This window comes from Hipposideros armiger, unplaced genomic scaffold (genome assembly GCF_001890085.2).
Source record: "Hipposideros armiger isolate ML-2016 unplaced genomic scaffold, ASM189008v1 scaffold_297, whole genome shotgun sequence".
In the NCBI taxonomy this organism is placed as follows: Eukaryota; Metazoa; Chordata; class Mammalia; order Chiroptera; family Hipposideridae; genus Hipposideros; species Hipposideros armiger.
Window position 1 is genome coordinate 1,143,728 of NW_017731647.1, and position 27,631 is coordinate 1,171,358.

General features: G+C 40.6%; 1 protein-coding gene across 5 annotated transcripts in view; it reads right to left on the minus strand.

Annotated features, from left to right (window-relative positions):
* The window catches only part of PHTF1 (putative homeodomain transcription factor 1), a 53,973-nt gene extending 26,755 nt beyond the window's left edge, over window positions 1–27,218 (minus strand). Inside the window, exons 1-3 of one of the 5 annotated variants that reach the window (XM_019659198.1) lie at window positions 26,681–27,218; window positions 26,297–26,371; window positions 25,612–25,668 (exon numbers count right to left, since the gene is read on the minus strand). In XM_019659198.1, the coding sequence (XP_019514743.1) occupies window positions 25,612–25,668; window positions 26,297–26,341 (102 nt within the window). In that variant the 5' untranslated portion in view covers window positions 26,342–26,371; window positions 26,681–27,218. Of the gene's footprint in view, window positions 1–13,905; window positions 13,925–20,721; window positions 20,832–25,611; window positions 25,669–26,296; window positions 26,372–26,458; window positions 26,544–26,680 lie in introns of those variants that run through there. The other 4 variants (XM_019659196.1, XM_019659197.1, XM_019659200.1 and 1 more) reach the window with 4 other exon arrangements.
* Between the last annotated feature and the right edge of the window lie 413 nt (window positions 27,219–27,631).

Consider the following 27,631-nt stretch of genomic DNA (forward strand, 5'->3'; position numbering starts at 1 on the left):
AAAAAAAAAATTACAACTAAATTATAGAACATCCACCCTTGAGAACCACCTAAAGACTAGCTGAACAGAACTCCTAAAACTAAGGATATAAAGATGCCATTTTGAGACTCGTAGAGGGGCAGAGATGCAAAATGGGTAGGTGATACATTTACCATATGGTAGTTAAGAAACAGGAGGGATAACTCAACTGAGGAGGTCCCCCCTAAGGAACAAGGGGTCTCAGCCCCACACCAGGCTCCCCAGCAGGGCTCCAGTGCCAGGAAGAGGAGTCTGCATAACATCTGGCTGGGAAAACCAGCAGGGATTGCATCCAAGTGACACAAAGGGCTGCTGGAAACCTAGGTGCTACAAGTCTTAAAGGACATGAGCACAGATGCACCTACTCACAAATTCACTTCCTCTGGGCTCCAGTGCACAGGCAGAAGCTTGAAAAGCACCAGGGACATAAGGGAAGGAGCTAAAATAACCAGCTTCAGGGCGAAGCCTGGAGGAGCAGGGGTCAGGGCAGCTCATTCTGGGACAGAGTACTGGCAGGTGGCACTGTTCCTTTGTTGAACCCTCCCCGCACCCAGCCAGCAGGTGTAGGTGGGTGCCAAATCTGAGCTCTACATTAACCTAATGCTGTTGGCCCCACCCTAGTGATTCCCTGACACCCTGACCTACCCAACTTGCATTCCCAGCCTGAACTTCTTCTAGCAGCTCCTCCTCACATGCAGCCTGCCTTAGCTTGTGCTGCGGACTTTCCTAAAATCTCTCAAAGGTCCACGAACCCCAAACGAGAAGCGACTGGCCTCAGTGTGCCCGTACCTCTTGCTGAGCTACACCAAGCCTGGCATAAGCAACGACCCATCTCAAATTGCACTGTAACTCCCATCAGGTAACCCCAACCTGTAATAAGCAGCAGCCAATAGGGGCTTTAAATCTTCCCTCAATTAAGTGGCAGCTGGCCTCTGCTCACATTGTGGTGCCTGCTGAAGGGTCCCAAGCCTGATAGGAGTGGTAGCCAGCCTCAGTCTACAGACTAGCCTCTCCCAAGCACCTCCAAACCTGGCACAAGTAGCAACCAACCACAGGTCACTTTGTAGCTCCTACTACAAGCCTGGCACAAGCAGTTGCTGACCTTGACCTGTACCAAGCCCCACCCAAGAGGTCCCAGAACCAACACAACTGGTGGCCAGCTTCAGACCACACCAAAGCACCACACAACCAGCTCCAAAAACAACACACCTGAAAGGTGGACTCAGCTGGCACTAGACCCCCACTAAAGTGACTCCCGCTCTGTGGGGTTAACTCCTGCATAAGAGCTCATCTGCTGTAGTCACAGCCAGCCCTCACAGCCAGTCAGCCTGAGGGTCAATCTCATACACTGACATGCCAACAGCAATCAAAGCTCAAATACAACAGGAGGGCACACACAACCCACACAAGAGACACCACTGAAATACCCAGCTCAGGTAAACAGGGAGACTGCTGGGCCACATAGGACGCCTACTATATATGGTCACTGTACCAAGACCAGGATACGTAGTAGACCTACCTAATACATTGAAAAAGAAAAAACAAAACAAAACAGGAAGACAGCCAAAATGAGGAGACAAAGAAGCATGTGCCAAATGAAATAGGACAAAATTCCAGAAAAAGAACTAAACAAAATGGAGACAAGCAATCTACCAGATGCGGAGTTCAAAAGACTGGTTATAAGGATGCTCAGTAAACTTAGGGGAAGAAGAGATGAACTCAGAAAGAACTTCAACAAAGAGATAAGAAACATAAAAATGAAAACAGGAAAAATACAAAAGAACCAGTCAGAAATGAAGAATACAATAATTGAAATAAAGAATACATTAGAGACACTTCCAGTTGAGATGGCAGAGTAAGCAAACACTGTGCTCACCTCTTCCCATGACAACATCAAAATTAAACTAAACTGTCGAACCACTGCCCTTGAGAACTACCTAAAGACCAACTAAACAGAACTCTTCTTACTAAGGATGTAAAGAAGCCACATTGAGACTAGTAGGAGGGGTGAAGACGTGAAATAGGCTGGTCCTAAATCCATATATGGCAGTTAAGAATCAAGAGGGATATCTCAGTTGTACGAGCCCCCGGAGGAACAGGGATCTCAGCCCCACACCAGGCTCCTCAGCTCAGGACTCCAGTGCCAGGGAGAGGTCCCCATAACATCTGGCAGTGAAAACCAGTGGAGACTGTGGCTGAGACAGCAGGCTGCTGGAGTCCCAGGTATTCCTCTTAAAGGGCCCGCACATGGACTTACTGATGTATTCACTTTCTCTGAGCTCCAGCACTGGGGCAGCAGCTCGAAAGGCACTAGGGACATGCAGGGAGGAACTGAATTGAAAGGCTTCAGGTAAGTGCTAGGAGGGCAGCTCTCTCTATTTTGATCCTCTGCTGAGCCCTCCCCACCCAGCCTACAGACACAGGCAAGCACCATATCTGAATCTCCATTAACTTGGCTAACACTGTTCTTGCCCCGCCCTAGTGATTCTCTGAGATCTCACCCCACCCCTTCATGCACCATGGCAAACCTATTTCAGAGGCTAATCCACACAAGTAGTCAGCCTGGGCCCCTGCTGCAGACTCTCCTAAAATCTCAGAAAGGTTCACAAATCCCAAACAAGCATCAGCTTGCCGTGGCACGCCCTCTACCTCTTGCTAGGCTGCCCCAGCCCAGTACAGAAAGCTACCAACCGCAGAACAGTTTGTAGCTCCAACCAAATGGCCCGCAGCCAGGCACAGGCAGCAGATGACCATGGCCCGTACCAAAGCCCTTCTCAAGAGGCCCCAGAACCAACACACCCAGTGACAGGCTTCACATTAATACCAGTGCACCACCCTATTAGTTAAACAAACAACACATCCATAGGGTGGACTCAGCAGAAACCTGAGCCCACTACAGTGAGTTCCATCTATGGGGTCAGCCTCCTCAAAATAGCTCATCCACTGTAATCACAACCAGTTCTCACAGCCAGTCAGTCAGAGGGTCAAATCCACCCAATGATGTACCAAAAGCAATCAAGGTTCAACTACAACAGGAGGGCACACACAACCCACACAAAAGATACCCCTGGTGCACCAGCTCAGGTGACATGGGAGACTGCACCACTGGGCCCAATAAAACACCTACTAAATAAGGCCACCCTGCCAAGACTGGGAGATGTAGCAGAACTAGCTATTATGTAAAAAAAAACACAGGGAGGCAGCCAAAATGAGGAGACAAAGAAACATGTCCCAAATGAAAGAACAGGACAAAGTTCCAGAAAAACAACAAAACCAAATGGGAGCAAGGAATCTACCATATACAGAATTCAAAACACTGGTTATAAGGATGCTCAATGAATGTAAGAGAAGAATAGAGAACTCAGGGAGAACTTCAATAAAGAGATAGTAAACATAAAAAAGGATATAGAAACCATAAAAAAGAACCAGTCAGAAATGAAGAATACAATAACTGCAGTGAAGAATACACTTGATGGAACCTATAGCAGATTAGATGAAGCAGAGGATCAAATCAGCGAATTAGAAGACAAGGTAGTGAAAAACACCCAATTGAAACAGCAAAAATAAAAAAGAATTTTAAAAAATGAGTATAGTATAAGGGACCTCTGGGATAACATCAAGCATGCCAACATTCACATCATAGGGGTACCAGAAGAAGAGAGAGAGCAGGGAAGTGAAAATCCATTTGAAGAAATAATGTCCAAAAACTCCCCTATCCTGGTGAAGGAAACAGACGTACAAGTCCAGGAAGCACAGAGAGTCCAAAACAAGATGAACCCAAAGAGGCCCACATCAAGACACATCACAATTAAAATGCCAAAGGTTAAACAGAAAGAGGAAATCTTAAAAGCAGCAAGAGAAAAGCAGTTAGTTACCTTCCAGGGAGCTCCCATAAGACTGTTAGATGATTTCTCAGCAAAAACTTTGCAGGCCAGAAGGGGTTGGTATGAAATGTGCAAAGTGGTGAAAAGCTAGGACATACAACTAAGATTGCACTACGAAGTAAGGCTATCATTTAGAATCTAAAGAGAAATAGCTTCTCAGATGAGAAAAGGTTAAAGGAGTTCACTACCACCAAACCAGTATTACAAGAAATGTTAAAGGGACTTCTTCAAGAAGATGAAAAACCTGAATAAATAAAATGGCAATAACTAAATACACATCAATTACTTTCAATGTAAAGAGATTAAACACTCCAATCAAAAGACATGGGATGGGGGGCCGGCCAAGTGGCACGTTGGTTAAGAGCTGGCTTGGGATGCCAGAGGGCCCTGGTTCAGATCCCACATATGCGGGCCAGTGACACTGCCCTCTACAGCTAAGATGCTGAACAACAGCTCAACCTGGAGCTGGGCTGCCGTGAGTCGCCGGCGACGGTGTGGGCTGCAGCCCCTGCTGCAGTGGGTTGCCATGGGCTACCGTGTGTAGCTAACAGCCAGCATGAGCGGCCAGCAGCCGCAGTGAGCGGCTGTCCAGAAGCCGGAGACTGATCTGCCTCTCCCAGGAAGATCGCAATGATGGTGCCAATTTGGGCCAGTGAAGCAACGTCCTCCACAACTAGATTGAAGAACAAAAGGACAGCAACTTGTCTGTTCCCCTTCCCCCGATTCCCCAGTGCTGTTCCCATTCCCCAATTCCCCAATAAAAATCTTAAAAAAAAAATAAATAAAAGCAGTGAATCAATCATCTATAAAGCCAGTACAAAGGTTAAAAGGCAAAAGTAGGAAGATCATGTATAATTATAACAGTAAATTAAGAGATATACACAAACACATACACATGAAATAAAAATTACAAAAACATAAAAGTGGGAGGAGTGAATAAAAATTGTAGTGATTTTACAATGTGTTCAAACTTAAGACAACCATAAACTTAAAATAGGCTGCAGTAAACATAGCTTAATATATATGAATCACATGGTAACCACAAACCAAAAATCTATGAGAAATATACAAATGAAAAGAAACCCAAATATAGCACCACAGAAAGTCATCAACATACAAGAGAGCAAAAGAATAAAAGAGAAACAGAGAGGAACTACAAAAACAATCAGAAAACAATAAAATGGCAGTAACTACATACTTATCAATAATTATTTGAAATATAAATGGACTAAAGGCTCCAAACAAGACATAGGATGACTGAATGGACAGGAAAACAAACACATACATATGCTGCCTACAAAAGATACACTTCATATCAAAACACATACACAGGCTGAAAGTAAAGGGATGGCAAAAGATATTTCATGCAAATAGAAACAAAAAAAAGCTGAAGCAGCAATACTTATATCTGATAAAATAGACTTTAAAACAAAGGCTATAACAAGAGACAAGGAAAGGCATTTCATAATGATAAAGGAATCAATCCAACAAGAGGATATAACTCTTGTAAACATCTATAAACCCAACCTAGGAGCACCTAAATATATAAAGCAACTATTGACAGACATAAAGAGAGAGATTGACAGTAACACAGTAATAGTAGAGGATTTTAACTCCCTATTGACATCAATGGATAGACCATCCAGAAGAAAAACAAGGAAACAGTGGCTTCAAATGACACATTAGACCAGATGGACTAAATTGATATTTATAGGACATTTCACCCAAAGTAGCAGAATATGTATTTTTTTCAAGTGCACATGGAGCATTTTCCAGGACAGACCACATGTTAGGCAACAAAACCAGTCTCAATAAATTTAAGAAGATTTAAATCATATCAAGCATCTTCTTTGATCACAATGGTATGAAACTAGAAATCAATCACAAGGAGAAAACTGAAAAACACACAAATGCATGCATGCTAAGTAACACACTATTAAACAATGAAAAGGTTAACGAGATCAAGAAAGAAATCAAAAGATACCTTGAGACAAATGAAAATGAAAACACAACCAAAAATCTGTGGGACAGAGGGAAATTCCTAGCAATACAGGCTTACCTCAAGAAACAAGAAAAATATCAAATAAACAATCAAAATATTATATATACCTAAAGGAACTAGAAAAAGAAGAACAAATAAAGCCCAAAATAAGTAAAAGGAAAGAAATAATAAAGATCACAGCAGAAAAAAACAAAATGAAGTCTAAAACAAACAAACAAACAAACAAACAACAACAAAAAACCCAGAAAAATCAATGAAACCAAAACTGGTTCTTTGAAAAGAAACAAAATTGATAAATGTTTTACCAGACTCAATAAGAAAAACAGGGGGCCCAAATAAATCAGAAATGAAAGAGGAGTAGTGACAAGCAGCACCACAGAAATACAAAAAATTATAAGGAAATACTGTGAACAATTATATGCTAACAAATTGGACAAACCAGAAGAAACGGATACATTTCTAGAAATATACAACCTTCCAAGGCTGAATTAGGAAGAAACAGAAAATCTGAACCAGGCAAAGACACTACAAAAAACAAAACAAAACATTAAAAAGAACATACACCATCATCAAGCTGGATTTATTCCTGGGATGCAAGGTTGGTTCAATATCCACAAATCAATGTGATACACCACATAAACAAAATGAATGATAAAAATATGATCATATCAAAAGATGCAGAAAAAAATTCAACACCCATTCATAATAAAAACTTTCAGTAAAGTGAGGATAGAGGAACATACCCCAACATAATAAAGGCCATATAAGACAAGCCCACAGCTAACATCATACTCAACAGTGAAAAGCTGGAAGTTTTTCTCTATGATCAGGAACAAGACAAGGAAGTCTATTTTCACCACTTTTATTCAAATTAGTATTGGAAGTCCTAGCCACAGCAATCAAACAAGAAAAAGAAATAAAAGGCATCCAAATTGAAAAGGAAGAAGTAAAACTGTCATTATTTGCAAATGACATATTACATAGAGAGAACCCTAAAGATTCCACAAAAAATACTATTTGAACTCATAAATGAATTCAGTAAAGTAGCAGCATACAAAATAATATTAAAAACTGGTTTGCATTTTATACAACAATAATGAACTATTAGAAAGAGAAATTAAGAAAACAATCCTGTTTACAACTACATCAAAAAGAATAAAATACCTAGGAATAAATTTAACCAAGGAGGTAAAAGACCTGTACTCAGAAAACCATAGACATTGAAGAAAGAAACTGAAGAAGATATAAATAAGTGGAAGGATATTTACCATGCTCATGGATAGGAAAAATTAACATCATTAAAATGTCCAGGGCCGGCCGAGTGGCGCGATGGTTAAGAACTGGCTTGGGATGCCAGAGGGCCCCGGTTCGGATCCCACATATGAGGGCCAGTGACACTGCCCTCCACAGCTAAGATGCTGAACAACAGCTCAACCTGGAGCTGGGCTGCCGTGAGCCACTGGCGACGGCGTAGGCTGCAGCCCCTGTGGCAGTGGGTTGCCATGGGCTACCGTGTGTAGACAGCAGCAAGCATGAGCGGCCAGCAGCCGCCGTGAGCGGCCGTCCAGAAGCTGGCGACTGATCTGCCTCGCCTGGGAAGAGCGCAATGATGGAGCCAACTTGGGCCAGTGAAGCAACGTCCTCCACAACTAGACTGAAGAACAAAACGACAGCAACTTGTCTGTTCCCCTTCCCCCAATTCCCCAGCACTGTTCCCATCCCCCCATTTCCCCAATAAAAAAAAAAAATCTTAGAAAAAAAAATGTCCATACTACCCAAAGCAATCTACAGACTCAATGCAATCCCTATCAACATACTAATGGCAAAATACAAATAGTCAAAGCAATCTTGGGAAAAAAAACAAAGTTGGAGGTATCACAATACCTGAAATCCAACTATACTACAGGACTACAGTAATCAAAACAGCTTGGTACTGGCATAAAAACAGACACATAGATCAATGGAACAGAATAGAGAGCCCAGAAATAAATCTTCACTTACATGGTCAACTAATCTACTGACAAAGGCAAGAATATACAATGGGTAAACTACAGTGTCTTCAACAAGTGATGGTGTGAAAAGTGGACAGATACATGCATAAAAATAAACTTAAAAAACTGAACCACTCTTTTACACTATATACAAAAATAAAGACAAAATGGACTAAAGATTTAAATGTAAGGCCTGAAACCATAAAACCCCTAGAATAAAACATACATAGTAAATTATTTGACATCAGTCTGAGTAATATGTTTTTGGCTATGCCCCATCGAGTAAGGGAAACAAAAGCAAAAGTAAATAAATGGAACCTCATCAAACTAAAAGGCTTCTGCAAAGCAAAGTAAACCATCAACAAAAGAAAAAGACAAACTACTGAATGGAAGAATATATTTGCAAATGATACATCTGATAAGGGGTTGGTATCCAAAATATTTAAGTAATTCATACAACTCAAAAATAAACAATCTGATCAAAAATGAGCAAAGGACATGAAAAGACATTTCTCCAAAGAAGACATATAGATGTCCAACAGACACATGAAAAGATGCTCACCATCTCTAATCATCAGGGAAATGCAAACCAGAACCACAATGAGATATCACCTCACACCTGTCAGAATGGCCATCATCAATAATTCGATGACGAACAAGTGTTGGTGAGGATGTGGAGAAAAGGGAACCTGTGTGAACTGTTGGTGAGCCTGCAAATTGGTACAGTCACTATGGAAAACAGTATGGATAGTCCTCAAAAAACTAAAAATAAATCTACCATGTGATCCAGCAACTCCACTTCTGATTATTTATCCAAGGAAAGCAAAAACACTAATTTGAAAAGATATATGCACTGCTATCCTCATTGCAGTGCTATTTAAAATAGCCAAGACATGAAAGCAACTGAGGTGTCCATCGATAGACAAATGGATTACACACACACACACACACACAGGAATATTATACAGCGATAAAAAAGAATGAAATCTTGCCATATGTGACATAGATGGACCCAGAGGGTATTATGCTAAGTGAAATAAGTCAGAGAAAGACAAATACGGTATGCTTTCACTTATATGTGGAATCTAAAAAAAAACACAACAAAACACCAAATGAATGAACAAAACAAAAACAGATTCACAGAAACCACGACCAAAGGGATGGTTGCCAGAGAGGAGGGAGGTGGGCGGCTGGGTGAAAAGGTGAAGGGGAATATAGTCAATAATATTGTGATAAGTTTCCACGGTGACAGATGATTACTAGAATTAGTGGGGCAACCACACTGCAAGATATAAAAATGTCAAATCACTATACTATACACCTGAAACTAATAGAACATAATAATGCATACCATAAGAATTAAAAAATAATAATAAATAGAGTGTAGCCGAGTCCATATGCCAATGATCCAAAGATCTAGTCATTACCTAGTAAGGGCAAACTCATTTGGTCCCATCTGTTTCTATCCTTCAGACCTTGAACTACATCAAAACAATGCCATAAAAAATAGTTTCTAATGTCATCATTTTCTTTGCCCTCAGAGACAAACAGCTTCTATCAAAAGCGATATGTTAAAAATTAACTCATTGCAGAATAAACATTTTGGAAATCATTTGCAAATAAATCTGTTACATCAACTATACTTTGTTTCCTATCTCAAAATTTTCTGGATCAGTGACATCTGAAAATTAATTCACAACTCCTTAAGACGTTACAAAGAAACAAAAGAATCCTCCAGTATCATCCTTGGTTGGGGGTCAGGGGAGCTGAAGATTTCTATGATGGAAGTTTTGAGATTAGACAAAGGGGCTCACAATTCTGTCTTCAGTATCCTGACTCTTGTCTGCGTTTCACTGTTCCCAGAGCCTCTCCACTGAACTTTCTCAGAAGAAATATCACCAGTCTGCTGTCTTATGGGAATTGTTGCCTGTCTTTAAGGGGTTGAAGAGAAAACTAAGTCCAACCTTTCTGTTCACAAAGTTCATTCAACCCCCCGTTTTTGGCCCCATAGCTCACCTCTACCTCACACAGAAACTGGTGCATGCAAGTCCTAAGCCTCTAGGGGAAGCTCTGCAGACCAAACTGGCTTAATTCTCCCTTTGTTCTCTGCTCTCCCCACACTCATTTTTCATCTTCCAAAAATGTGTTGACTCCTCATCTGCTGAGATCTCCCTCCTCCATCATATTCCTTGACTTTGTGGATGTATCCATTTTATACACTCCCTTTATGTATTCCTTGAATGTCATTTTAATGGTGACTCAGAAGAGAGAGATTATAAATGTGGTGTGAGCAATCTACCACATTCAACCAGAAATCCAGTCATGAACTTTTATTCAGAGGATGACGAAAGAATCCTTTCAGGGCCTTTGTCTTCTGCCATCTCAAATTAAGGGAGCTTAATCTGTTATGTTATTAGGCACTACGTTCATTCCTCTTAAAAGACAAATGCATGGACATTACAGAGTATTTGTTACATTTCCAAGTTTCTAATGCTTCTTAAATTAATCATTATTGCTCCAAAGGAATTTATGCAATTTTATTAGCATGTAGACAATGGTTTTTACAGAAAAAAACTCAGGATTTGAAAGTCATAAAAACCTTGCTGTATATTATGAATTGGAAGTAAATTTGTGAATTATCTTTTGTATTTCAAACCTTTGATTTGCCTAGTAATTTAGTCTCATTACTAAGTAAAACTCCTAAAAGATTAATTTAATTTCATGCTCAATCAACATTTGTACATGCTAATTCGTAATCCAGTTTTAAAAATTAGATACTTAACCATTAAAATTAATGTAAAAATTACAGATTACAGTAATTTGCTATTTCCCTATTTTAGGCATTGAGCCAGTATTGATCTTTAGCTCTGTTTAACTAGACAGATGCGGCCAAACAACTTTAGTTGAACTGGATAGAAACAAGTTTAGTTTCTATCCAGTTCAACTAAAAACTATAACTTTTATCCAATTTGACTACAAACTACAGATTTGTTTCTATCCAATTCAACTATGTTCCTATCCAATTTAACTACAAACTATAGATTTTACAGAAGACTGTTCTAAAACCCTAAATGAAATTAAATCTAAGAAGAAATCAAAATTTGAAAATTAGGTATTTCAGGGCAAAAAATAACCCTTTGAAGAAACATGTATACTAATTTTTGAAATATGCATAATATTCATGAGAATAACAATTACCTTGTGCTGTATTCATACCAGAATTAAATTTTAAAAAGTAAAAATATCACTGTATTGTATTCTAATAGACATAGGTCTTGAGGAAATTTGCATCAAGTACTGTTCTAACTAAAAAAGCTTAAAGTGCCTTAACTTCAGAGCCAAATTCATTTTTGTACTTTCTTTGCTTTCTAGACTTTTCACCTGTAATGTTACAGAACTAGAATTAGCATTAACTAGAGGTAAATGCCTCCCTTAGCAACAGAAGCACATTTATTCACTTAGTCAACAAATATTCAACATGCATCTTCTATGTGCTCTGCTTGAGCTAGGAATACAGCAATACGTAAGTCAAAACATGGCTCCATCTTTAACGTGTACAGTATAGAAGGGGAGACAGACAATAAAGCGAAATGCATGAGGGTTCTGCAGGAAAATACACCCCCCCCATACCTCCCTCACCATTTTTCTTGCCTAAGGAGACAGAAGTCATTAATAAATTTATGACCACTGTTCCTGAGAGGGATGAGAAAGTCACCACATACTTTTGTCTGTTTGTGCTGAGGAAAGATGAAAAGCACACTCCATGCTTTTGTTTTCAGACCCTTCCACTCTTTTATCCTACATGAGCTATAGTTATGTATAATAAGAGGAAACATGCACCAGGCACTATTCTAAGCACTTTACAGATATGTATATTAACTTATTTAACTCATACAGTTCTCACAACTGACCTGTGAATTAGGTACATTTATCTTCCTCTCTTTACAGATGAGGAAACCAAGGCACAGAGATTCTAATCCAGACACTATGACTCCAAACCACCAGACATCCTGCCTCTCACTATAGGTACAAAATGCATTTTTAATCCATGTAGGGAGAGGTTTTCTTTGAGCTCAGCTACTGCTGCTTGCCTGTGAAAAGTTCAATGGTATTAAACCCTGGGAGCTATGAGTGAACTTCCTTATGGGCCACAACCTCTCCCGGAGCAGCCCAGGGGAAGACAATAGGAGAGAATCAGGGTAACCCGGCACTAGCTGCCAGAGAATGGTCTGGAAATCCCCTGCAGAGCTCCAGCTATAGGCTGCATTCAGCCCTCTCCTGTTTGCCCCCTTTTTAAAAATAATAATAATAATAATAATAATAATAATATAAAGGGATGGCCAGTTAGCTCAGGTGGTTAGAGCACAGGGCACAGTGCTCATAACACCAAGGTTGCCGGTTCGATTCCCACATGGGCCACTGAGCTGCACCCTCCACAACTGGATTGAAACAACTACTTGACTTGGAGCTGATGGGTCCTGGAAAAATACACTGTTCCCCAATAAAAAATTAAAAATTAATAATATAAATGGAGCCAGAGTAACACCATCCCAGAGGAACTGCTTTGCAAGTCTCATTCCTCAAAACTTGGCAACGTTAAAACAGGACAAAATAACCTTTGGGCTGGGCCTAAAGCAACACTGGGTCCCAAAGAACTGCTTGCAAGGGTAACAAGAAAGTAGATATTATGACTACTGGACTGAAAATTAAAAACATTGTTTAGAATAAGCGTCACTATGTTAGCTAATCTGCACCTATAGAAATGCCTTCCTTCTGTTGATCTAACTGTTCCGCTTCCCTTTCTCATACTACCTCTTGCCTTTGTCTCCTGATGGGAATACTATCTGGGTTTCCCAAATAGCTATTCTTTTTTTTTTTTATCTCAAATAAATGTCCTTTGCCTCTCACTTTGGCATTTTTAAACGAACACTGCCAATATAACTGTAACACTTGACCAGTGTAGCTCCTACTTTTAGGCAGAGAGACAAAAGCACTGGCAGTAGATAATACGCTGCACTATTGGACTCTGTATTTAACAGGGAATAAAAGACAAGGGAAACCCTGGAACTCGTCTATCTCCTAATGCTGAAATTTCCATGTTACTGCCATTAAAAGAATCAAACTACCATAGAGTCAGGCACAAAGAAGGCAGTCACAGCTGGTTAGGGCACATGATGAATAATAAAAGAACAATTACAAGGCGAGCACAGAACTACAGGAACATGTGTAAAGGCACCTAACTCAGATTCAAAAGTCAAAGAAGGATTTCCAAAGGAAAATATCTAACCTGAGACCTGAAGGGTAAGAATTTGCAAATATGGACATGGGGTGGAGCAAAAGGGGGAAATCAGGAAAAGATCTGAGAAGACCCAGAAAGAAGAGAGAGCATGACAAAAACTAAAGAAGGTTCAAGTAGGTCAAAAGCAGAGAGGAAGTGAAAAGGTGGGAAAGTGTGAGAGAAACTGGAGAGGTAAGCAAAGGGCTTTTTGTGAAGATTATAATCATGCTAAGAATGTGAATTTATTGGAAGGATACTAGGATCATATGAAAAAAGGAATCAGATTTGTGTTAAAACAGAAACAAGATAACAACAAGCCTGCTTCAGTGATGGTGAGGGAGACAAGCGGCAAGAAAACAGGAAGTTAAAAAGGCCACGCCAGGAATCTAGATCAGGAGTGAACAAGTTTTATCTGTAAAGGGTCAGATGGTTATTTCAGGCCTGGTGGCCTGTCCCATCTCAGGGGAACTACTGAACTCAGCCCCTATTGCACTAAAGCTGACAGATAACAGATAGTGTGTAAAACAAGGTGCCTGCTGTGCTCCAGGGGATTCGGCCTGCAGGCCAATCCGTGAGAGTAGGTCATCAGAAACATTACCTGGACAAGCATTCATATTCAAAAGATACTTGAAGGTAAAATACAGAAGTTTGAGGCATTAAAAATGAGGGATGGGGTGAAGACGAAGGCACAGAAAAATTCCAAACCCCAACTTCACCACTCTAGCTACTCACTGAATAGGAAAGACAAGAGAAGAGACAGGACAGGGAGGGCTGCGTCGAGAGGGGAGCGCGCACGGTCTGCTCACTCTCCGTTCACCACGCCAGACGCCAGATGTATGTGGGGCAGGATTCCCCTCCCACAGAAAGGCACTGCAGGTCACGTGACAATAGGTGGAGCCACCATCTTCTTACAGGTAGGGGGGCTGATTAGGAAAAATAATACATATTTAAGTCTATCTGACTCCGAAGCTCATGCCTGAATATTGTTGAGATTTGTTGTTTTTGCTATTGGCATAAATAAAAGATATCAGTTTATCCACGTACCATCAATCTATCTCCATCTACCTCATATGGATTTCATATACATATATATATATATATATACATATATATATATATATATATATATCTCAAGTAATTTCATTTAATATATTTTCTTTTTTTTGATGGGAAACTTTTATTTTTATTAACTTACATTTCAAAGATAGTAACAAAAAAACAACTCTTTCTAGCCTCAGCCTTCCTTAACCTTAATGCCTACTTCCTAATTATTTCTTCCTTGTTATTTCTCAATAAGATGTGTAGAGTGCTTTCTCCAATTACAGATGCTATGCATTCATTTCTTACTGTGGAAGATGAGGAGATAGCTTTCTTACTTAGCCTTTCTGTGCCTCAGTTCCTTCACCTATAAAATTGGAATAATAAAGCTACCTCATAGGACTGATGTAAGGATCAACTGAGAGGGAGGGAGGGAGGGAGAGAAGGAGAGAGATGCTTAGAATGCAAGACACATACTATTGGGTTGTCAGAAAAGTCATGACGTATTTTTTCTATGTTTTTCGTTGGAAAAAATGTGTCATGACTTTTCTGACAACCCAATACATGCCAAGTATTAATGATGATTATTATTATACCACCAAACACACACTCTCTGAACTATAGTTTTCCCCCATACATGTTTATCACACTTTTAGTCAAATTCATGTTTGATGTTTTGAGTGTTATGACTACATAAATATTGTTCCCAGATAAGGCAAGTAGTAAACAATGATTATATTTCCTTTCTTAGAAACTTTGTTTTTCTTAGAATTCTAATTGCCTCATTTTTTCAGTCACTTAATTTTTTCCATACCTATTACTAATTCGTCTTAAAACTCCCTAGAAGTGTTACAAATGTGCTCACAAAGTGATCAAACACAACAAATGCTATAATAGTTTCTTTTTTTCCCCCCTTGAAGCTGTCTATACCACAGTTTCCTGCTCCATTCTGGTCTGGTTGTTTCGTAGGCCTGATAGAAACTGTCATCCTGGGACATCCCCTCATCATCCCAGAATTCCTTTTACCTCTCTGGGTTGGCGATCCTCTTTCCTGATATTGCGGATTGCGCCTTTTCAGTTCACTCATTCATTATAATACAGTACCTGTCCTCCCATGCTTTCTGGGAGAGGGGACATGGGTGATACATTTTTTTGATGCTTTGAAGGTCTGACTATCCTTATGTGGTGCCTTTTACACTTGGTTAATAGTTAGGCTGGGCATAGATAGAGTTTTATGCTGCAAGTCATTTTCTCTCAGAACTGCGAAGGTTGCATTGTCTTCTGCCTTCCAGATGAGCTAGAAGTTGCTACCAAAAGGCCCGATGTCATTCTGACTCCCAATATTTTGTATACGATGTTTTGAACCTTCCCGCTACTCCTTGCTTAACTCAAGCTCTAATTCCAAATGTTTGTGTGTGCCTGTGCATGCGTGCGTGTCTGTCCCTGGTTCCTAACACAGGGCTCCTGAAACCCTTTATAATTTCCTGGGTGATATTAGTGTCTTTTGTTCTAATAAGGTGACTCTGGGTGGGCTCCTGGATGGCTCCTGGGTGAAGACTGGTCACCAGAAAGAACAAGCCACAATCAGAAGCTTGGAATTTTCTCGCAAGAAGGGAGAAGGGCTGAAAATGGAGTGAATGATCGATCATGCCTATATGATGAAGCTGCCATAAAAATCCCAATGGTATGGGGTTTGGAGAGCTTCCAGGTTGGTGAACGCATCCACATTGGGAGGCGTAAGTACCCCACTCCGGGGGAGCAAAGCTCCCACAGTGGGGCACTCCCAGATCTCGCCCTATGTGTCTCTCTGCATCTGGTTGTTCATCTGTATCCTTTGTCATATCCTTTAATTAAATGGTAAATGTGTTTCCCTAAGTTCTGTGAGCCGCTCTAGCAAATCCATCTAGCCTGAGGAGGGGGTCATGGGAACTTCTGATGTGCAGCTGAGTCGGACAGAAGCTGTGGGTAACCTGGGGACCTACTATATACTTGCGATTGGCACCTGAAGTAGGGTGGGAGCAGCCTTTTGAGACTGAGCCCTTAATCTGTGGAGATCTGACACTATCTCCAGGTAGACAGTGTCAGAATCAAGTTAAATTTGTAGGATACCCAGCTGGCACTGCAAAGAATAGCTTGGTGTGGGGGGAAAAATCTTCCACACATTTGGTGATCAGAAATGAAGTGTTTTGTGGGAGTAGAAAAAAGAGGCTCACAGGAAAAACACATGAGGAGACTGAACTGAATTTTTCTAAATTTTCGTTCTGAAATTTCATGTTTCTTACCATAGGTACCGATCACTCAAAAGCTCCTGTCAATCTGGAAATGTGTGTGTCAGTTTTGGGAAAACTTTTTGTATTACTTATTTGATAATTTCTTCCCCCACATGTATTTCCTTTTTCTGGAACACTTATTTGATGTTAGCCTTCCTGCATGAAATGTACTCACTTTTCTATGTGTTTTTCCCCTTGTCCTTTTGTACTATATTTTTGGAAAATGCCTCAGCAAGTTGAATAACTATAATTCAACAAAGGATTTCCTGCACAACATACAAGGACGCCTGAGAGATCTGCACATTGAGACATCTCAAGGTGGGTGCAAGGAGCGAGCACAGAGGCAGGACTGGGGAAGGTCAGAGGCGCTGGAGCAGCAGGCGCAGCCCTGTGTTGGCAGCCTTCCAGAGGACACCGTAACAGTGGAGGACTGGGTTGCAGCCCTCACGCGGCATCCCAGAAAGGGCTGAAGGGGTAAAGGCAGCATTCCAGCCAGAGAGGCTGGTACACACTGCTGCTCAGACCAGGGACGAGGGCAGAGAAATGGTGCAAAGGGGTGGAGGCCATGAGCTGGCAGCTGTCATTACCAGGGAAAATACGAAGCCGCAGATGCATGAAACATGACCCCCACTCACCCTCCTGTTGCCAGCCTGGCTCTAGCGGACATAGTAGCAGCAGAGGTTGTCAGGTTACAGCCCTCAGCAGTGCGACGAGGGCCAGGAAGGCAGAAGCAACATTCCAGCCTGAGTGGCCAGTGCACACTGCGGCTAAACCCAGTGGAAAAAAAGCCACAGACGTCGGAACCCACCTCCCTCCACTGACCCTTCCCTCACCCATCACAGCTGAACCTTGTAGAGGCACCTGGGACACCTCAGATAGTACAGGGTGGTTGGCAGCCTCTGGTTGCAGGGAAGCAGCGCTAAGAACTCACAGGTCCAGAGCCCCATCACTGGCCACATCTCACCACAGGGGTGGTGCCCTGAGACCAAGACAACCCAGTCAGAGAGGGGATGCCCGCCTCCTCAAACAGTATGGGGGCATTTTCCATGGCTGAGGTGACACTGCCCCACCAAATTCCTGGAAGTCCCCGTAGTGCAGGTAAGAGAAAACAAAAGCTTGCGTTACAGCCCAACTACTGGAAAACAAAAGAAAAAAAAACCTCTACTTATCAATCTGATGAATTGTTTAAAGCAAAACAACAGTACCTTAAAAAGATTCCAAAGCCTCAAATGCCCAGGTATAGAAACAATCCATCTACTGCCACAAAATAACCAGGGTAATAAGGTAGCTCAGAAAGAAGATGAAAAGTCTCCAGAAAACAAACTCAAAGACATGGAAGGTTGATTTAAATGACAGAATTCAAGATGGCAGTTCTGAAAAAACTCAATGAGATGCAAGAAAATTCTGAAAGGCAGTTTAGTGAGCTCAAGAATGATATCAACAAACAAAAGGACTACTTTACCAAAGAGATTGGAACTATAAAATGAAAACCAAACAGAAATTCTGGAGCTGGACAACTCAATAAATGAGACAAAGAATGAATTATAGAGCTTAGGAAGTAAGGTGGACCAGATGGAAGAAAGAACTGGTGATCTTGGAGATAGAAATCCAGAAATAACTCAGGTGGAAGGAGAGAATTGAGAGTTTAAAAAAATAAAAAAATTCTACACGAACTCCCTGACTCCAATATAAGAATACTGGCTATACCAGAAAGAGAAGAGGAGGAGGAGGGAACGGCAGCTGACTCAAATAATCAACGGGAACCTGCCAAACCTACGGAAAAAGCCGGATTCTCGAATCCAAGAAGCTAACAGAACACCCAGTTATCTCAATGCAAAAAGACCTTCTCCAAGACACATTATATTAAAACTGTCAAAAGTTAATGACAAAGAAAGACTTTTCAAAGCAGCCAGGGAAAAAAAGACTAAACTATAAAGGAAACCCCATTAGATTATCATCAGATTTTTCAGCAGAAACCCTGTTACACACTAGAGAGTGTGGAATCAAATATTAAAAATACGAAAGAAAGAAATCACCAGCCAAGAATAAGACATCCAACAAGGCTATCCTTTAGATATGGAGAAATAAAGGCTTTTCCAGACAAACAGAAGCTGAGGGAATTTATCACAAGACCTGCATGACAAGAAATGCTTAAAGGAGCTCTTCCACCTGAAAGGAAAAGGCAAAAGGATACAAAACTATGAGTAAGATGACAAAAGACAGACATAAGCAGGAAATTGTAATGCTATTTCAGAATAGGGCATTAAACAAATATAACAAAGGTTAAGGGGGTAAAAGCATTTTTTAAAAAGACAATAGCTACTGCAATTTGGAAAAGAATTCATTGCATAAAGAGGGATAATTTGTGACAACTAACACATAAAAGGGGAGGGGAAAAGGGACTGAACTTGCACAGGTGAATGGAGATAAGATGCAATCAGAAGAGAAAGGACTATTATACATATGAAACTATTTTTCACATAAACGTAAAGGTAACCACAAAAGAAAAATCTAGAACTAAGACACATAACATAAAAAAAGAGGAAACAAAGGAAAAAAAAATCATAGATTACCACCAAACTAAAATAGCAGACAGAAACACAAGAGACACACAAAGCAACGAGACAACAAAAGATAAAATGGCTATAGGAAGTCCTCATATATCAATAATCACCCTAAATGTAAACGGACTGAATTCACCAATTAAATGGCATGGAGTAACGGATGGATTAAAAAATAAGGCCCAACTATATGTTGCCTTCAGGGAACCCATCTCAGCTACAGAGACAAACAGACTCAAAGTGAAGGGGTGGAAGATGATACTCCAAGCAAACGGCATGCAGAGAAAAGCGGGCACAGCTGTACTTACATCAGACAAGAGATTTCAAGATAAAAATGGTAAAAAGGGACAAAGACATTTTATAATGATAAAGGGCACAATATATCAAAGAGACATAACACTTATCAATATATATGCACTCAACTTGGGAACACCAAAATACACAAAGCAATTACTAACAGAAATAAAGGGAGAAACCGACAAAAATACAATTATAGTAGGAAACCTAAATACTCCATTGACAGATTCTTCTCAAGTGCACATGGAACACTCTCTCAAGGATAGATAATACATACTAGGGCACAAAACTAGCCTCAATACATTTAAGAAGACTGAAATCATACCAAACATATTTTTGGACCAAAACAGTATCAAAATGGAAATTAACTACAAGAAGAAAGCTGGAAAAACCACAAACATGTGGAGATTAAAAAACATACTCTTGAACTACTGGGTCAAAGAAATAAGACATCAAAAAGACACACAGAGACAAATGAAAATGACAATATGACATATCAAAATTTGGGGGATGCAGCAAAAGCGGTGCTAAGTTTTAGCATTACAGGCCTACCTCAAGAAACAGGAAAAATCTCAAATAAGAAATCTAAGATTTCACCTTAAAAACTAGAAAAAAAAACAAAGGAAGCCCAAAGTCAGTATAAGGAAGGAAACAATAAAAATTAGAGCAGGATTAAATGAAATAGAGAACTAAAGGACAACAGAAAAAATTAATGCAACAAAGAGATGGTTCTTTCAAAGGATAACTAAAATTGACCTTTGGCTAGCCTCATTAAGGATAAAAAAGACTCAAATCAAATCAGAAATGACAGAGAAGTTACAATGGACACCACAGAAATATAAAAGATCATACAACATACTATGAAAGGCTATACACCACCAAATTTGATAACCTAGAAGAAATGAACAAATTCTTATAAATATATAACCTTTCTAGCCTGAACCATGAAGAACTGGAAAACCTAACTAGACCGATAAACAGTAAGGAAATGGAAACAGTAATCATAAACGTCCCCAAAAAACAAAAGTCCAGGACCAGATGGCTTCACTGGTGAATTCTACTGAACATTCAAATGAGATTTAACACCAATCCTTCTCAAACTCTTCAAAAATCTGAAGATAAGAATACTTCCTAACTCATTTTATGAGGCCAACACTACCTTGATATCGAAAAATAGTATCCAGTTCTTTAAATATATTAAGTATATCTTTAAAAATAGTTTTCTCATTATCCTGCATCATTGTTTTTTCTATTCCCTTTTTCTGCTTAGGTCTCAAATATTTGATGATCTTCAATTATCCGTTTACACTTAAGAGAAAGGTACTAACAGGCTGAATGCCAGTTCAGTGTGCAGTGGGTGGGGCCTCAGGGTAGAGAGGTACCTGGCCATTTCACTTCCGGTATCCTGAGGTCTTTTCTCTTTAGTCAATTTCTGTGAAGAGATACTCCAGTCTTCTGTCTGAAGATTATAAACCTGGCTACCAGACGTTGCTTAATCTCCATCATTAATACAGTATTTCACCCAACTCTCATTTGTGACTGGTGTTCCAGGATCCAGGACATCTCTGGTTCAGCCTCTTAGAGAACAAGCTTAATCCAATCTTCTGTCAGAGGAATATAAGGGGAACCACGTGGCCATGCAGAGTAAGAAAGAGGATCTGGGGACAGGCCTATCGCCCCTAATACACATGCTCAAACAATCCTATTTTCACATTTTCAGGTCTGCCTCATATCTGCAGATAGGCCTGATGCATCTAATTCTTGAGTCTTTCAGAAATTAAATAAAGGGGCTTTACAGAGGGAGTTCACTTGTTTCTTATAGCCATGCCCTACTACAGACACTTAACATTTTTACTTTCTGCACTTTCCAACTTTTAAAATTGTGTTAATAGCTCTCATTTACTGTAGTCTTGTCTCCCACTCTTTTAATCCTTTTGGCTGATATCTTTTACTTATCTTAATTTTAGAAGGGTTTCAGAAGAGATCAGACAGAGATTGATGCACATATGTAAACTGTCATCTTTAATGAAGATGTATAGTCTCACCTGTCATGGACCTACCAGCCAGCTTAAGAAATAAAATACTACAAACACAGCTGAAGTTGCCTGTGCTTACAATTAGCCCTTTAAATTTTCTAGGTAAAAATCATTTCATTTTCATACACTGATTTTTGTTATTCTAATATTAGAAAAAACTCAAAGAAAAATATTTTTTAAGTAAAAGATAATATTAATTAGAATGTTTTACTCATTATGTTAAATAGTAGCATAGAAGCCATTCTTGTTTTATTCTTTGTGTGGAGGGGGGACTAAAAGTGAGCTTCTTCACTGAAAACTGTAGATCTTAGATTTAATATATTCTCTCAATTAAGAAATTTTAAAAGACAGTTTGGGACTATGTATGAATTTCTTGTGTACTATATTATGATTTCTCCTATTTTTTTCTATTGGTGTGATTTAAGAAAGTTGCTCTATTGAGGTATAACTTACATACAATAAAATTCACCCATTTTTAGGTGTACAGTTTATTAATTAGGTAGATTTCTAGTAAATTTATAGAGTGGTACAACCACCATTACATTCAAGTTTTAGAACATTTTCACCACAAAGTCATTTTTATTCATTAGTAGGATTATTTATATTATTTTTTCTCCCACTTTACTGTAAGCTCCATGAAGAGAAAATTGTTGAAGTGTTTTTGCTCATTATGTAGACACAGCACCTAGCAACTGCCTGACATATGTAGGTAGGTACTCAACAAATGTTTGGTAAATGAAAAATACATGACTGTTTTAGTTTTAGTTTTGGAAATTCTTTCCCTTCTTTATTTTGACTTGTGTTCTTTCATTAGATTCTTCAAATGTGAACTTAAATCACTGTAATGTTTTCTTCCTAGTCAATCTAGACATTGTTTGTTCATATAGACATGTAGAGTGACATTTCATCAAGTATTACTTCGGGAAAACTCCATAGGTTTTATGTCTATATTTTTATTTCTGTCCTTCAAAAATACAGATATGGGGCCGGCCAAGTGGCTTAGTTGGTTAAGAGTGCGAGCTCTGAGCAACAGGGTCACCGGTTCAATTCCCACATCGGCCAGTGAGCTGTGCCCAAGCTGAGCTGCTGCTGAGCTGCCAAAAGGTGGCAGGATGGCTCAGCTGGTGAGAGCAGGTGCTCCTAACAAGGTTGTTGGTTCAACTCCCGCATGGGATGGTGGAGTATTCCCTACCCTCCTCCCGCAACTAAGACTGAACACAGCACCTTGAGCTGAGCAGCCGCAAGCTTCCGACAGGTGGCCTGATGGTGACTCGGCTTGGAGCTGAGATAGCTGCACCCTCCACAACTAAGACTGAAGGACAACTTGGCTGTTCCCCTTCCCCAATTCCCCAACACTGTTGCCCTTCCCCAATTCCCCAATAAAATCTTAAAAAAAAAAAAATACAGATATGATATGGCCCCTCTACTCAAAGCCATAAAATTTTTTCAATTTTCTACAGAATAATCTCTAAAATTCTTAGTAAAACATTCAAGTCAGCTCCAAAATTACTTATGACCTATCATCTCATCTATATATCTTATATTCCAACCAGACTGGGCTACATGCTCTTACCTTAAACAATTATTGTTCTTCTGATGTAAATACTTTTTCTCTTATGCTCAGGACCTAGCAAAATGACTTAAATATAGTTGCTCAATAAATGTTTGTGGAAGAGTTCATATCAGTCTTCATGATCCAAGATTTTAAAATTTTATATCTTTTATAATTTTGAATATTTTTATTATGTAATTTCTAATTTTATTGCACTGTGACCTGACATTGTTTATTTTTTTGTTTTTTGTTTCTTTTTATTTTTTCTTATTTCTGTTTTCAAAATATTTATATGTGTTATCTATTTTTAAGTTGTTTAAATACTTCTTTGTATCCTATACTTTGATCAATTTTTGTCTAAGACTTAAACATATTTAAAAAGATATCTTGACTTTTCTCCCACCACTATTAGACCATGAAATTCACGAAGGCGAGATCCATGTCTATTTTGATGGTTGTATTCTGATGACTATGTTGGTACATCAGCTCAGCAAATTTTTAGAACTGTCTTTAATTTTATTCTTTCCACTGCTACTAAATTAAAAAGTATACATTAAGGAGTTCCTAGGTAGATTATGTTATGAGACAGCAATGAATAAAAATATACATAACAGATGGGGTTCAATTAAATACAGCAATAGACACTGAGTTCCTATATAAGTCAAGATGTTCTAAGAGTGAAATACAAACACAATTTCTGCCCTTGAGACCCATGAAGATGCACAGGTTAACAAATAACTTTGATAAGAGGTACTAATAGGAAGGTACATGTAAAATGGCTTGGAAATAAAGAGTTGAGGAAAGCTTTAAATTGGTTAAGTGAAGAAAGTAGGTAAGGAAATTCTACAGTAGGAAGCAAAATCCTTTCAAGAATAAGAAAACCAAAACCCAGAGGAACTACAGTGCATGTTCAAGAGCACCAACCTAGAGATCACAAAAGGATCTCTGCCAGTTCTGTGCTCTTTCCATGATACTATACTATCAATACTTTTCAGAAGCTCACAAAATAACAGGAGAGGCTTTAGAGTTACAAAATAAATTGGGGGATTTATTCATCCTAACCCCATCATAACCCCATCTCCTATTAATATAAAAAATCAAGGACTGTACAAAATTGTGAAGAGTTAGCCAAGTACCATATAATTAAAAGAACTTTCTAGTTGAGTGGCCTATAAAAAAAAAAGCACCCTAAAAGTGTTGGTTAACTGTATTTCATGAGACATATACACATTACAGTCCCATCAATGTGACTTGGCTATAAATAGAACTATTAAGTTGTAGTACACCTTTATACACATATTTTTTAAAGTGTTAATAGAAGGTCTGCAGCAAATCTTAAAATAAAAAGTCCAGGGCCGGCCGAGTGGCGCGTCGGTTAACAGCTGGCTTGGGATGCCAGAGGGCCCCGGTTCGGATCCCACATATGAGGGCCAGTGACACTGCCCTCTACAGCTAAGATGCTGAACAACAGCTCAACCTGGAGCTGGGCTGCCGGAGTTGCCGGTGAAGGCGTAGGCTGCAGCCCCTGCTGCAGTGGGTTGCCATGGGCTACCGTGTGTAGCCAGCAGCCACTGTGAGCGGCCAGCAGCCACTATGAGCGGCCATCCAGAAGCCGGCAACTGATCTGCCTCGCCTGGGAAGAGCGTAATGATGGTGCCAACTTGGGCCAGGGAAGCAACGTCCTCCACAACTAGACTGAAGAACAAAAGGACAGCAACTTGTCTGTTCCCCTTTCCCCAATTCCCCAGCGTTGTTCCCATCCCCCAATTCCCCAATAAAAATCTTTAAAAAAAATAAATTAAATAAAATAAATAAATAAATAAAAAATCCAAAAACATGATTTTGGCAGACCTTAATCAGCACTTTCCAAGGAAGTGAGACCCGTCCTATAGATTTAATTATTAAAGTCAATGGAAAGACACTGTTTTAGGGGCAGGGATAGTGTTTAGTCTTTTCCACATTTCTCAAGACCATCCAATTATATTTGGCTACCAAGCAACCTTTCCATGACTAATTTGTATCACCTTGCCCCACATGTTGACCCCACAACCCTGACTTTGGAACATTACATTATTTCATCTGCCCCTTCCTTATTATAAATTAATAAACTGGCATTCTAAATCTCATATTGGTTCTGGTTGCTTCATGAAATAACCCCAAGAATCTGCTCAGTTCTAAATAGCAATGTAGAAATAGCATAAGAACCTGAAAAACTTAAGACCACACGCTAAACCAGTAATTGAAATGGTGACTCGGGCCACAAGTGGACTTTTTCTGGCTTGCAGGACAAAAGGAGGGAGAAGTGGGGGAGGAGCTCTAAAACATCTAGATAGTTCACATAAAAATGCATATTCCCAGGCTCTCTTGAAAACTCTGAAGCTCTGGCAATACTGGGGCTACATTGCCACAAAGTAAAACCGGCCAGAGTTACAAAGCCATAGCTCCATTTACATGGGACATTTGGTTCTAATTCATCACAGACTAATCGCTCCTTTCTAGTCCCCTTATACTGAGGCCGAAGGTCAACTGTCATTTCTTTTTCTGCTTGCAGTGATGTCTGCTTTATAAGCCTCAAAGAACAAAGAATGCCATACTTCGTGGATAAGTGCAATTTTTTAAAAAGTACAACCCACTCCTCACATTAACGCAATAAAACAAAGCTAGAATCAAAGAAATCAATTTACCTTAATCTGAGTTTGCTCGATTGACTTTTCCCATATCTGCTGATCATATGCTCCAATCTGAAAGAGGGAGCAGGCTATTTAAATCATGTAAAGGAAATCCTTTTATTTAGGTCAAGCCTCACAAAAGTCAGAAACTATTACATATCACTACGATATTTGAAAAATGTTAACGCTTCTCAGAGTTCAAATAAATTAAGAGTTCCAAGGACTGTCTGTTTCAGTGAAAATCCTAAAGTAGCTGGATTTGAAAGTAAGATTAAAAAGCAACGTCCAAAACATTTCAAATTAAATACTACCTTAAAAGATATTTCCACTTCTTAAGAAAAACTAGAGAGGAATAAAAGGCAAGGAACAGCTCACATAAGATTGTTGACAGTACCATTCTGAGCCTGCAGATAAGTTTCATGTACAAAAAAAAGTTTGATCAGAAGTAAACTTTCAAAGCATTTCTGGGGCACTGTGTACGCAGCCTGGAGAGGGCTGGTAGCTTGAAAATCCTATTCAGGGACCTGGAACTGAGTTGAAAAGACCTACTGACCTTGTCCATCAGTTTTTCCATTTATGTTAAGAGCTATCATGTAAGAATACCTGGCACTACCAAGCTCAGGAGAAATTAACGTGAAATTCTTTGAAGGAGCTTGGTACACGAAGTATGCTTTTTACAAATAAAAAATACTGACATTACCTTCTTTTGGTACCACGATATGGCATCTCTCTCATTTGAGGCCATCTGTGTCTCCAGCCAGAAAACGGGATTTCACTGAAAATTAAGGAAAACCAGTGGTGAGGCCAGCTGCTGAAAGGTACACTCCCAGTTTGGGCAGAACTCAAAAACCGCTTCTCTCACCCTCTCCATGAGCTGCTATTTCTTTCTCCGGCTGTTTGCCAGGGAAAAACAAAACATAACAAAAGCAAACCAAAAAAAACCCTGGCGCAGTGGCGACCAGAGAAGCCTCTGTGCGATAATTTTACGCGAGTGTGTTCATGGATGCGGGGAAGGGGGAGGGTAGGGAGGTCGCGGGAGCTGACCTGCCCCCCCGGCCGCGGCTCCCCGGCGTCCGGCTCTCACCTGGTACCGGCTGCCCGGCAGTCCGGCGGCCGGGACCTTCCTCTTCAGTGGCCCCGGCCCCGCCGTAAGGCCGGGGTGGAGGCGGCGGGCCCGGCAGGCCGCATCTTCCCCCCGAGGCGGTGACGCCGGCGGGGCCGTTACCATGGAGACCGCGGAGGCCGCCGCAGCCCCGGAGGCAGCCTCCGGCCCAGCGCCCAGAAGACAACAGTCTGTTCCACAGACTCGGCGCCCTTCAAGCTCGACTTTCGGGGGTCACTGGACTAACAGTAAAATAAGCAAAGAATGAACTGGAAAAGAATGGGGATAAAAAGGAAAGGGGCAGAGCGTCTTCGCAGGCCACCTGTCGCTACGGCAACGGCAAAAAAGCTTTGTGCCGGGCTGGAAAGGTCAGGTGCCAGGGCCCGAGGGCCGGGGGGCAGCGGCTTCGGAGAGGCTGGGACTCGTCCTCGCCGGCCGGCGGTGACTCAGCCGGCGGAGAGCGGGAGACGACAGCTCCGCAGACCCCGTGCAGCCGGCCGTGGCTTCCGCTTTCCGGATTTTGCTGCGACGGTAGCTCCGCCCCCGGCCCGGGCCCTACCCCCGGCGCCTGGGTCCAGGCTTCCGGATGGAGGGACTGGGGAGCCACAAGGCCGCCACGGCCGAGAGCAGCTGCCCCAGATCACCCTGCAGGTCGCTTCCTCAGAAGTGACTTTCCCATCCATCGATCTGAAGGCGGTCGCTCCTGATATTCTAATCGTTCTCCGTTCATTTCTTTGTGCTTCATTATTTACTATCGTTCTTTCCCAATGGAGCTGTGTGCACCACGAGGTCAGAGACAGGCCGGGCACGTATATTCTCAATATCTGCAGAATGAGCGAATATTTTCATCAGTTTACTCTGTGCTAGGACAGAAGACCTGGCAAGCTGCGCCTTGTTTCCATCCTCTCCCGGCCCTTAGCCGCTCAGGGACTT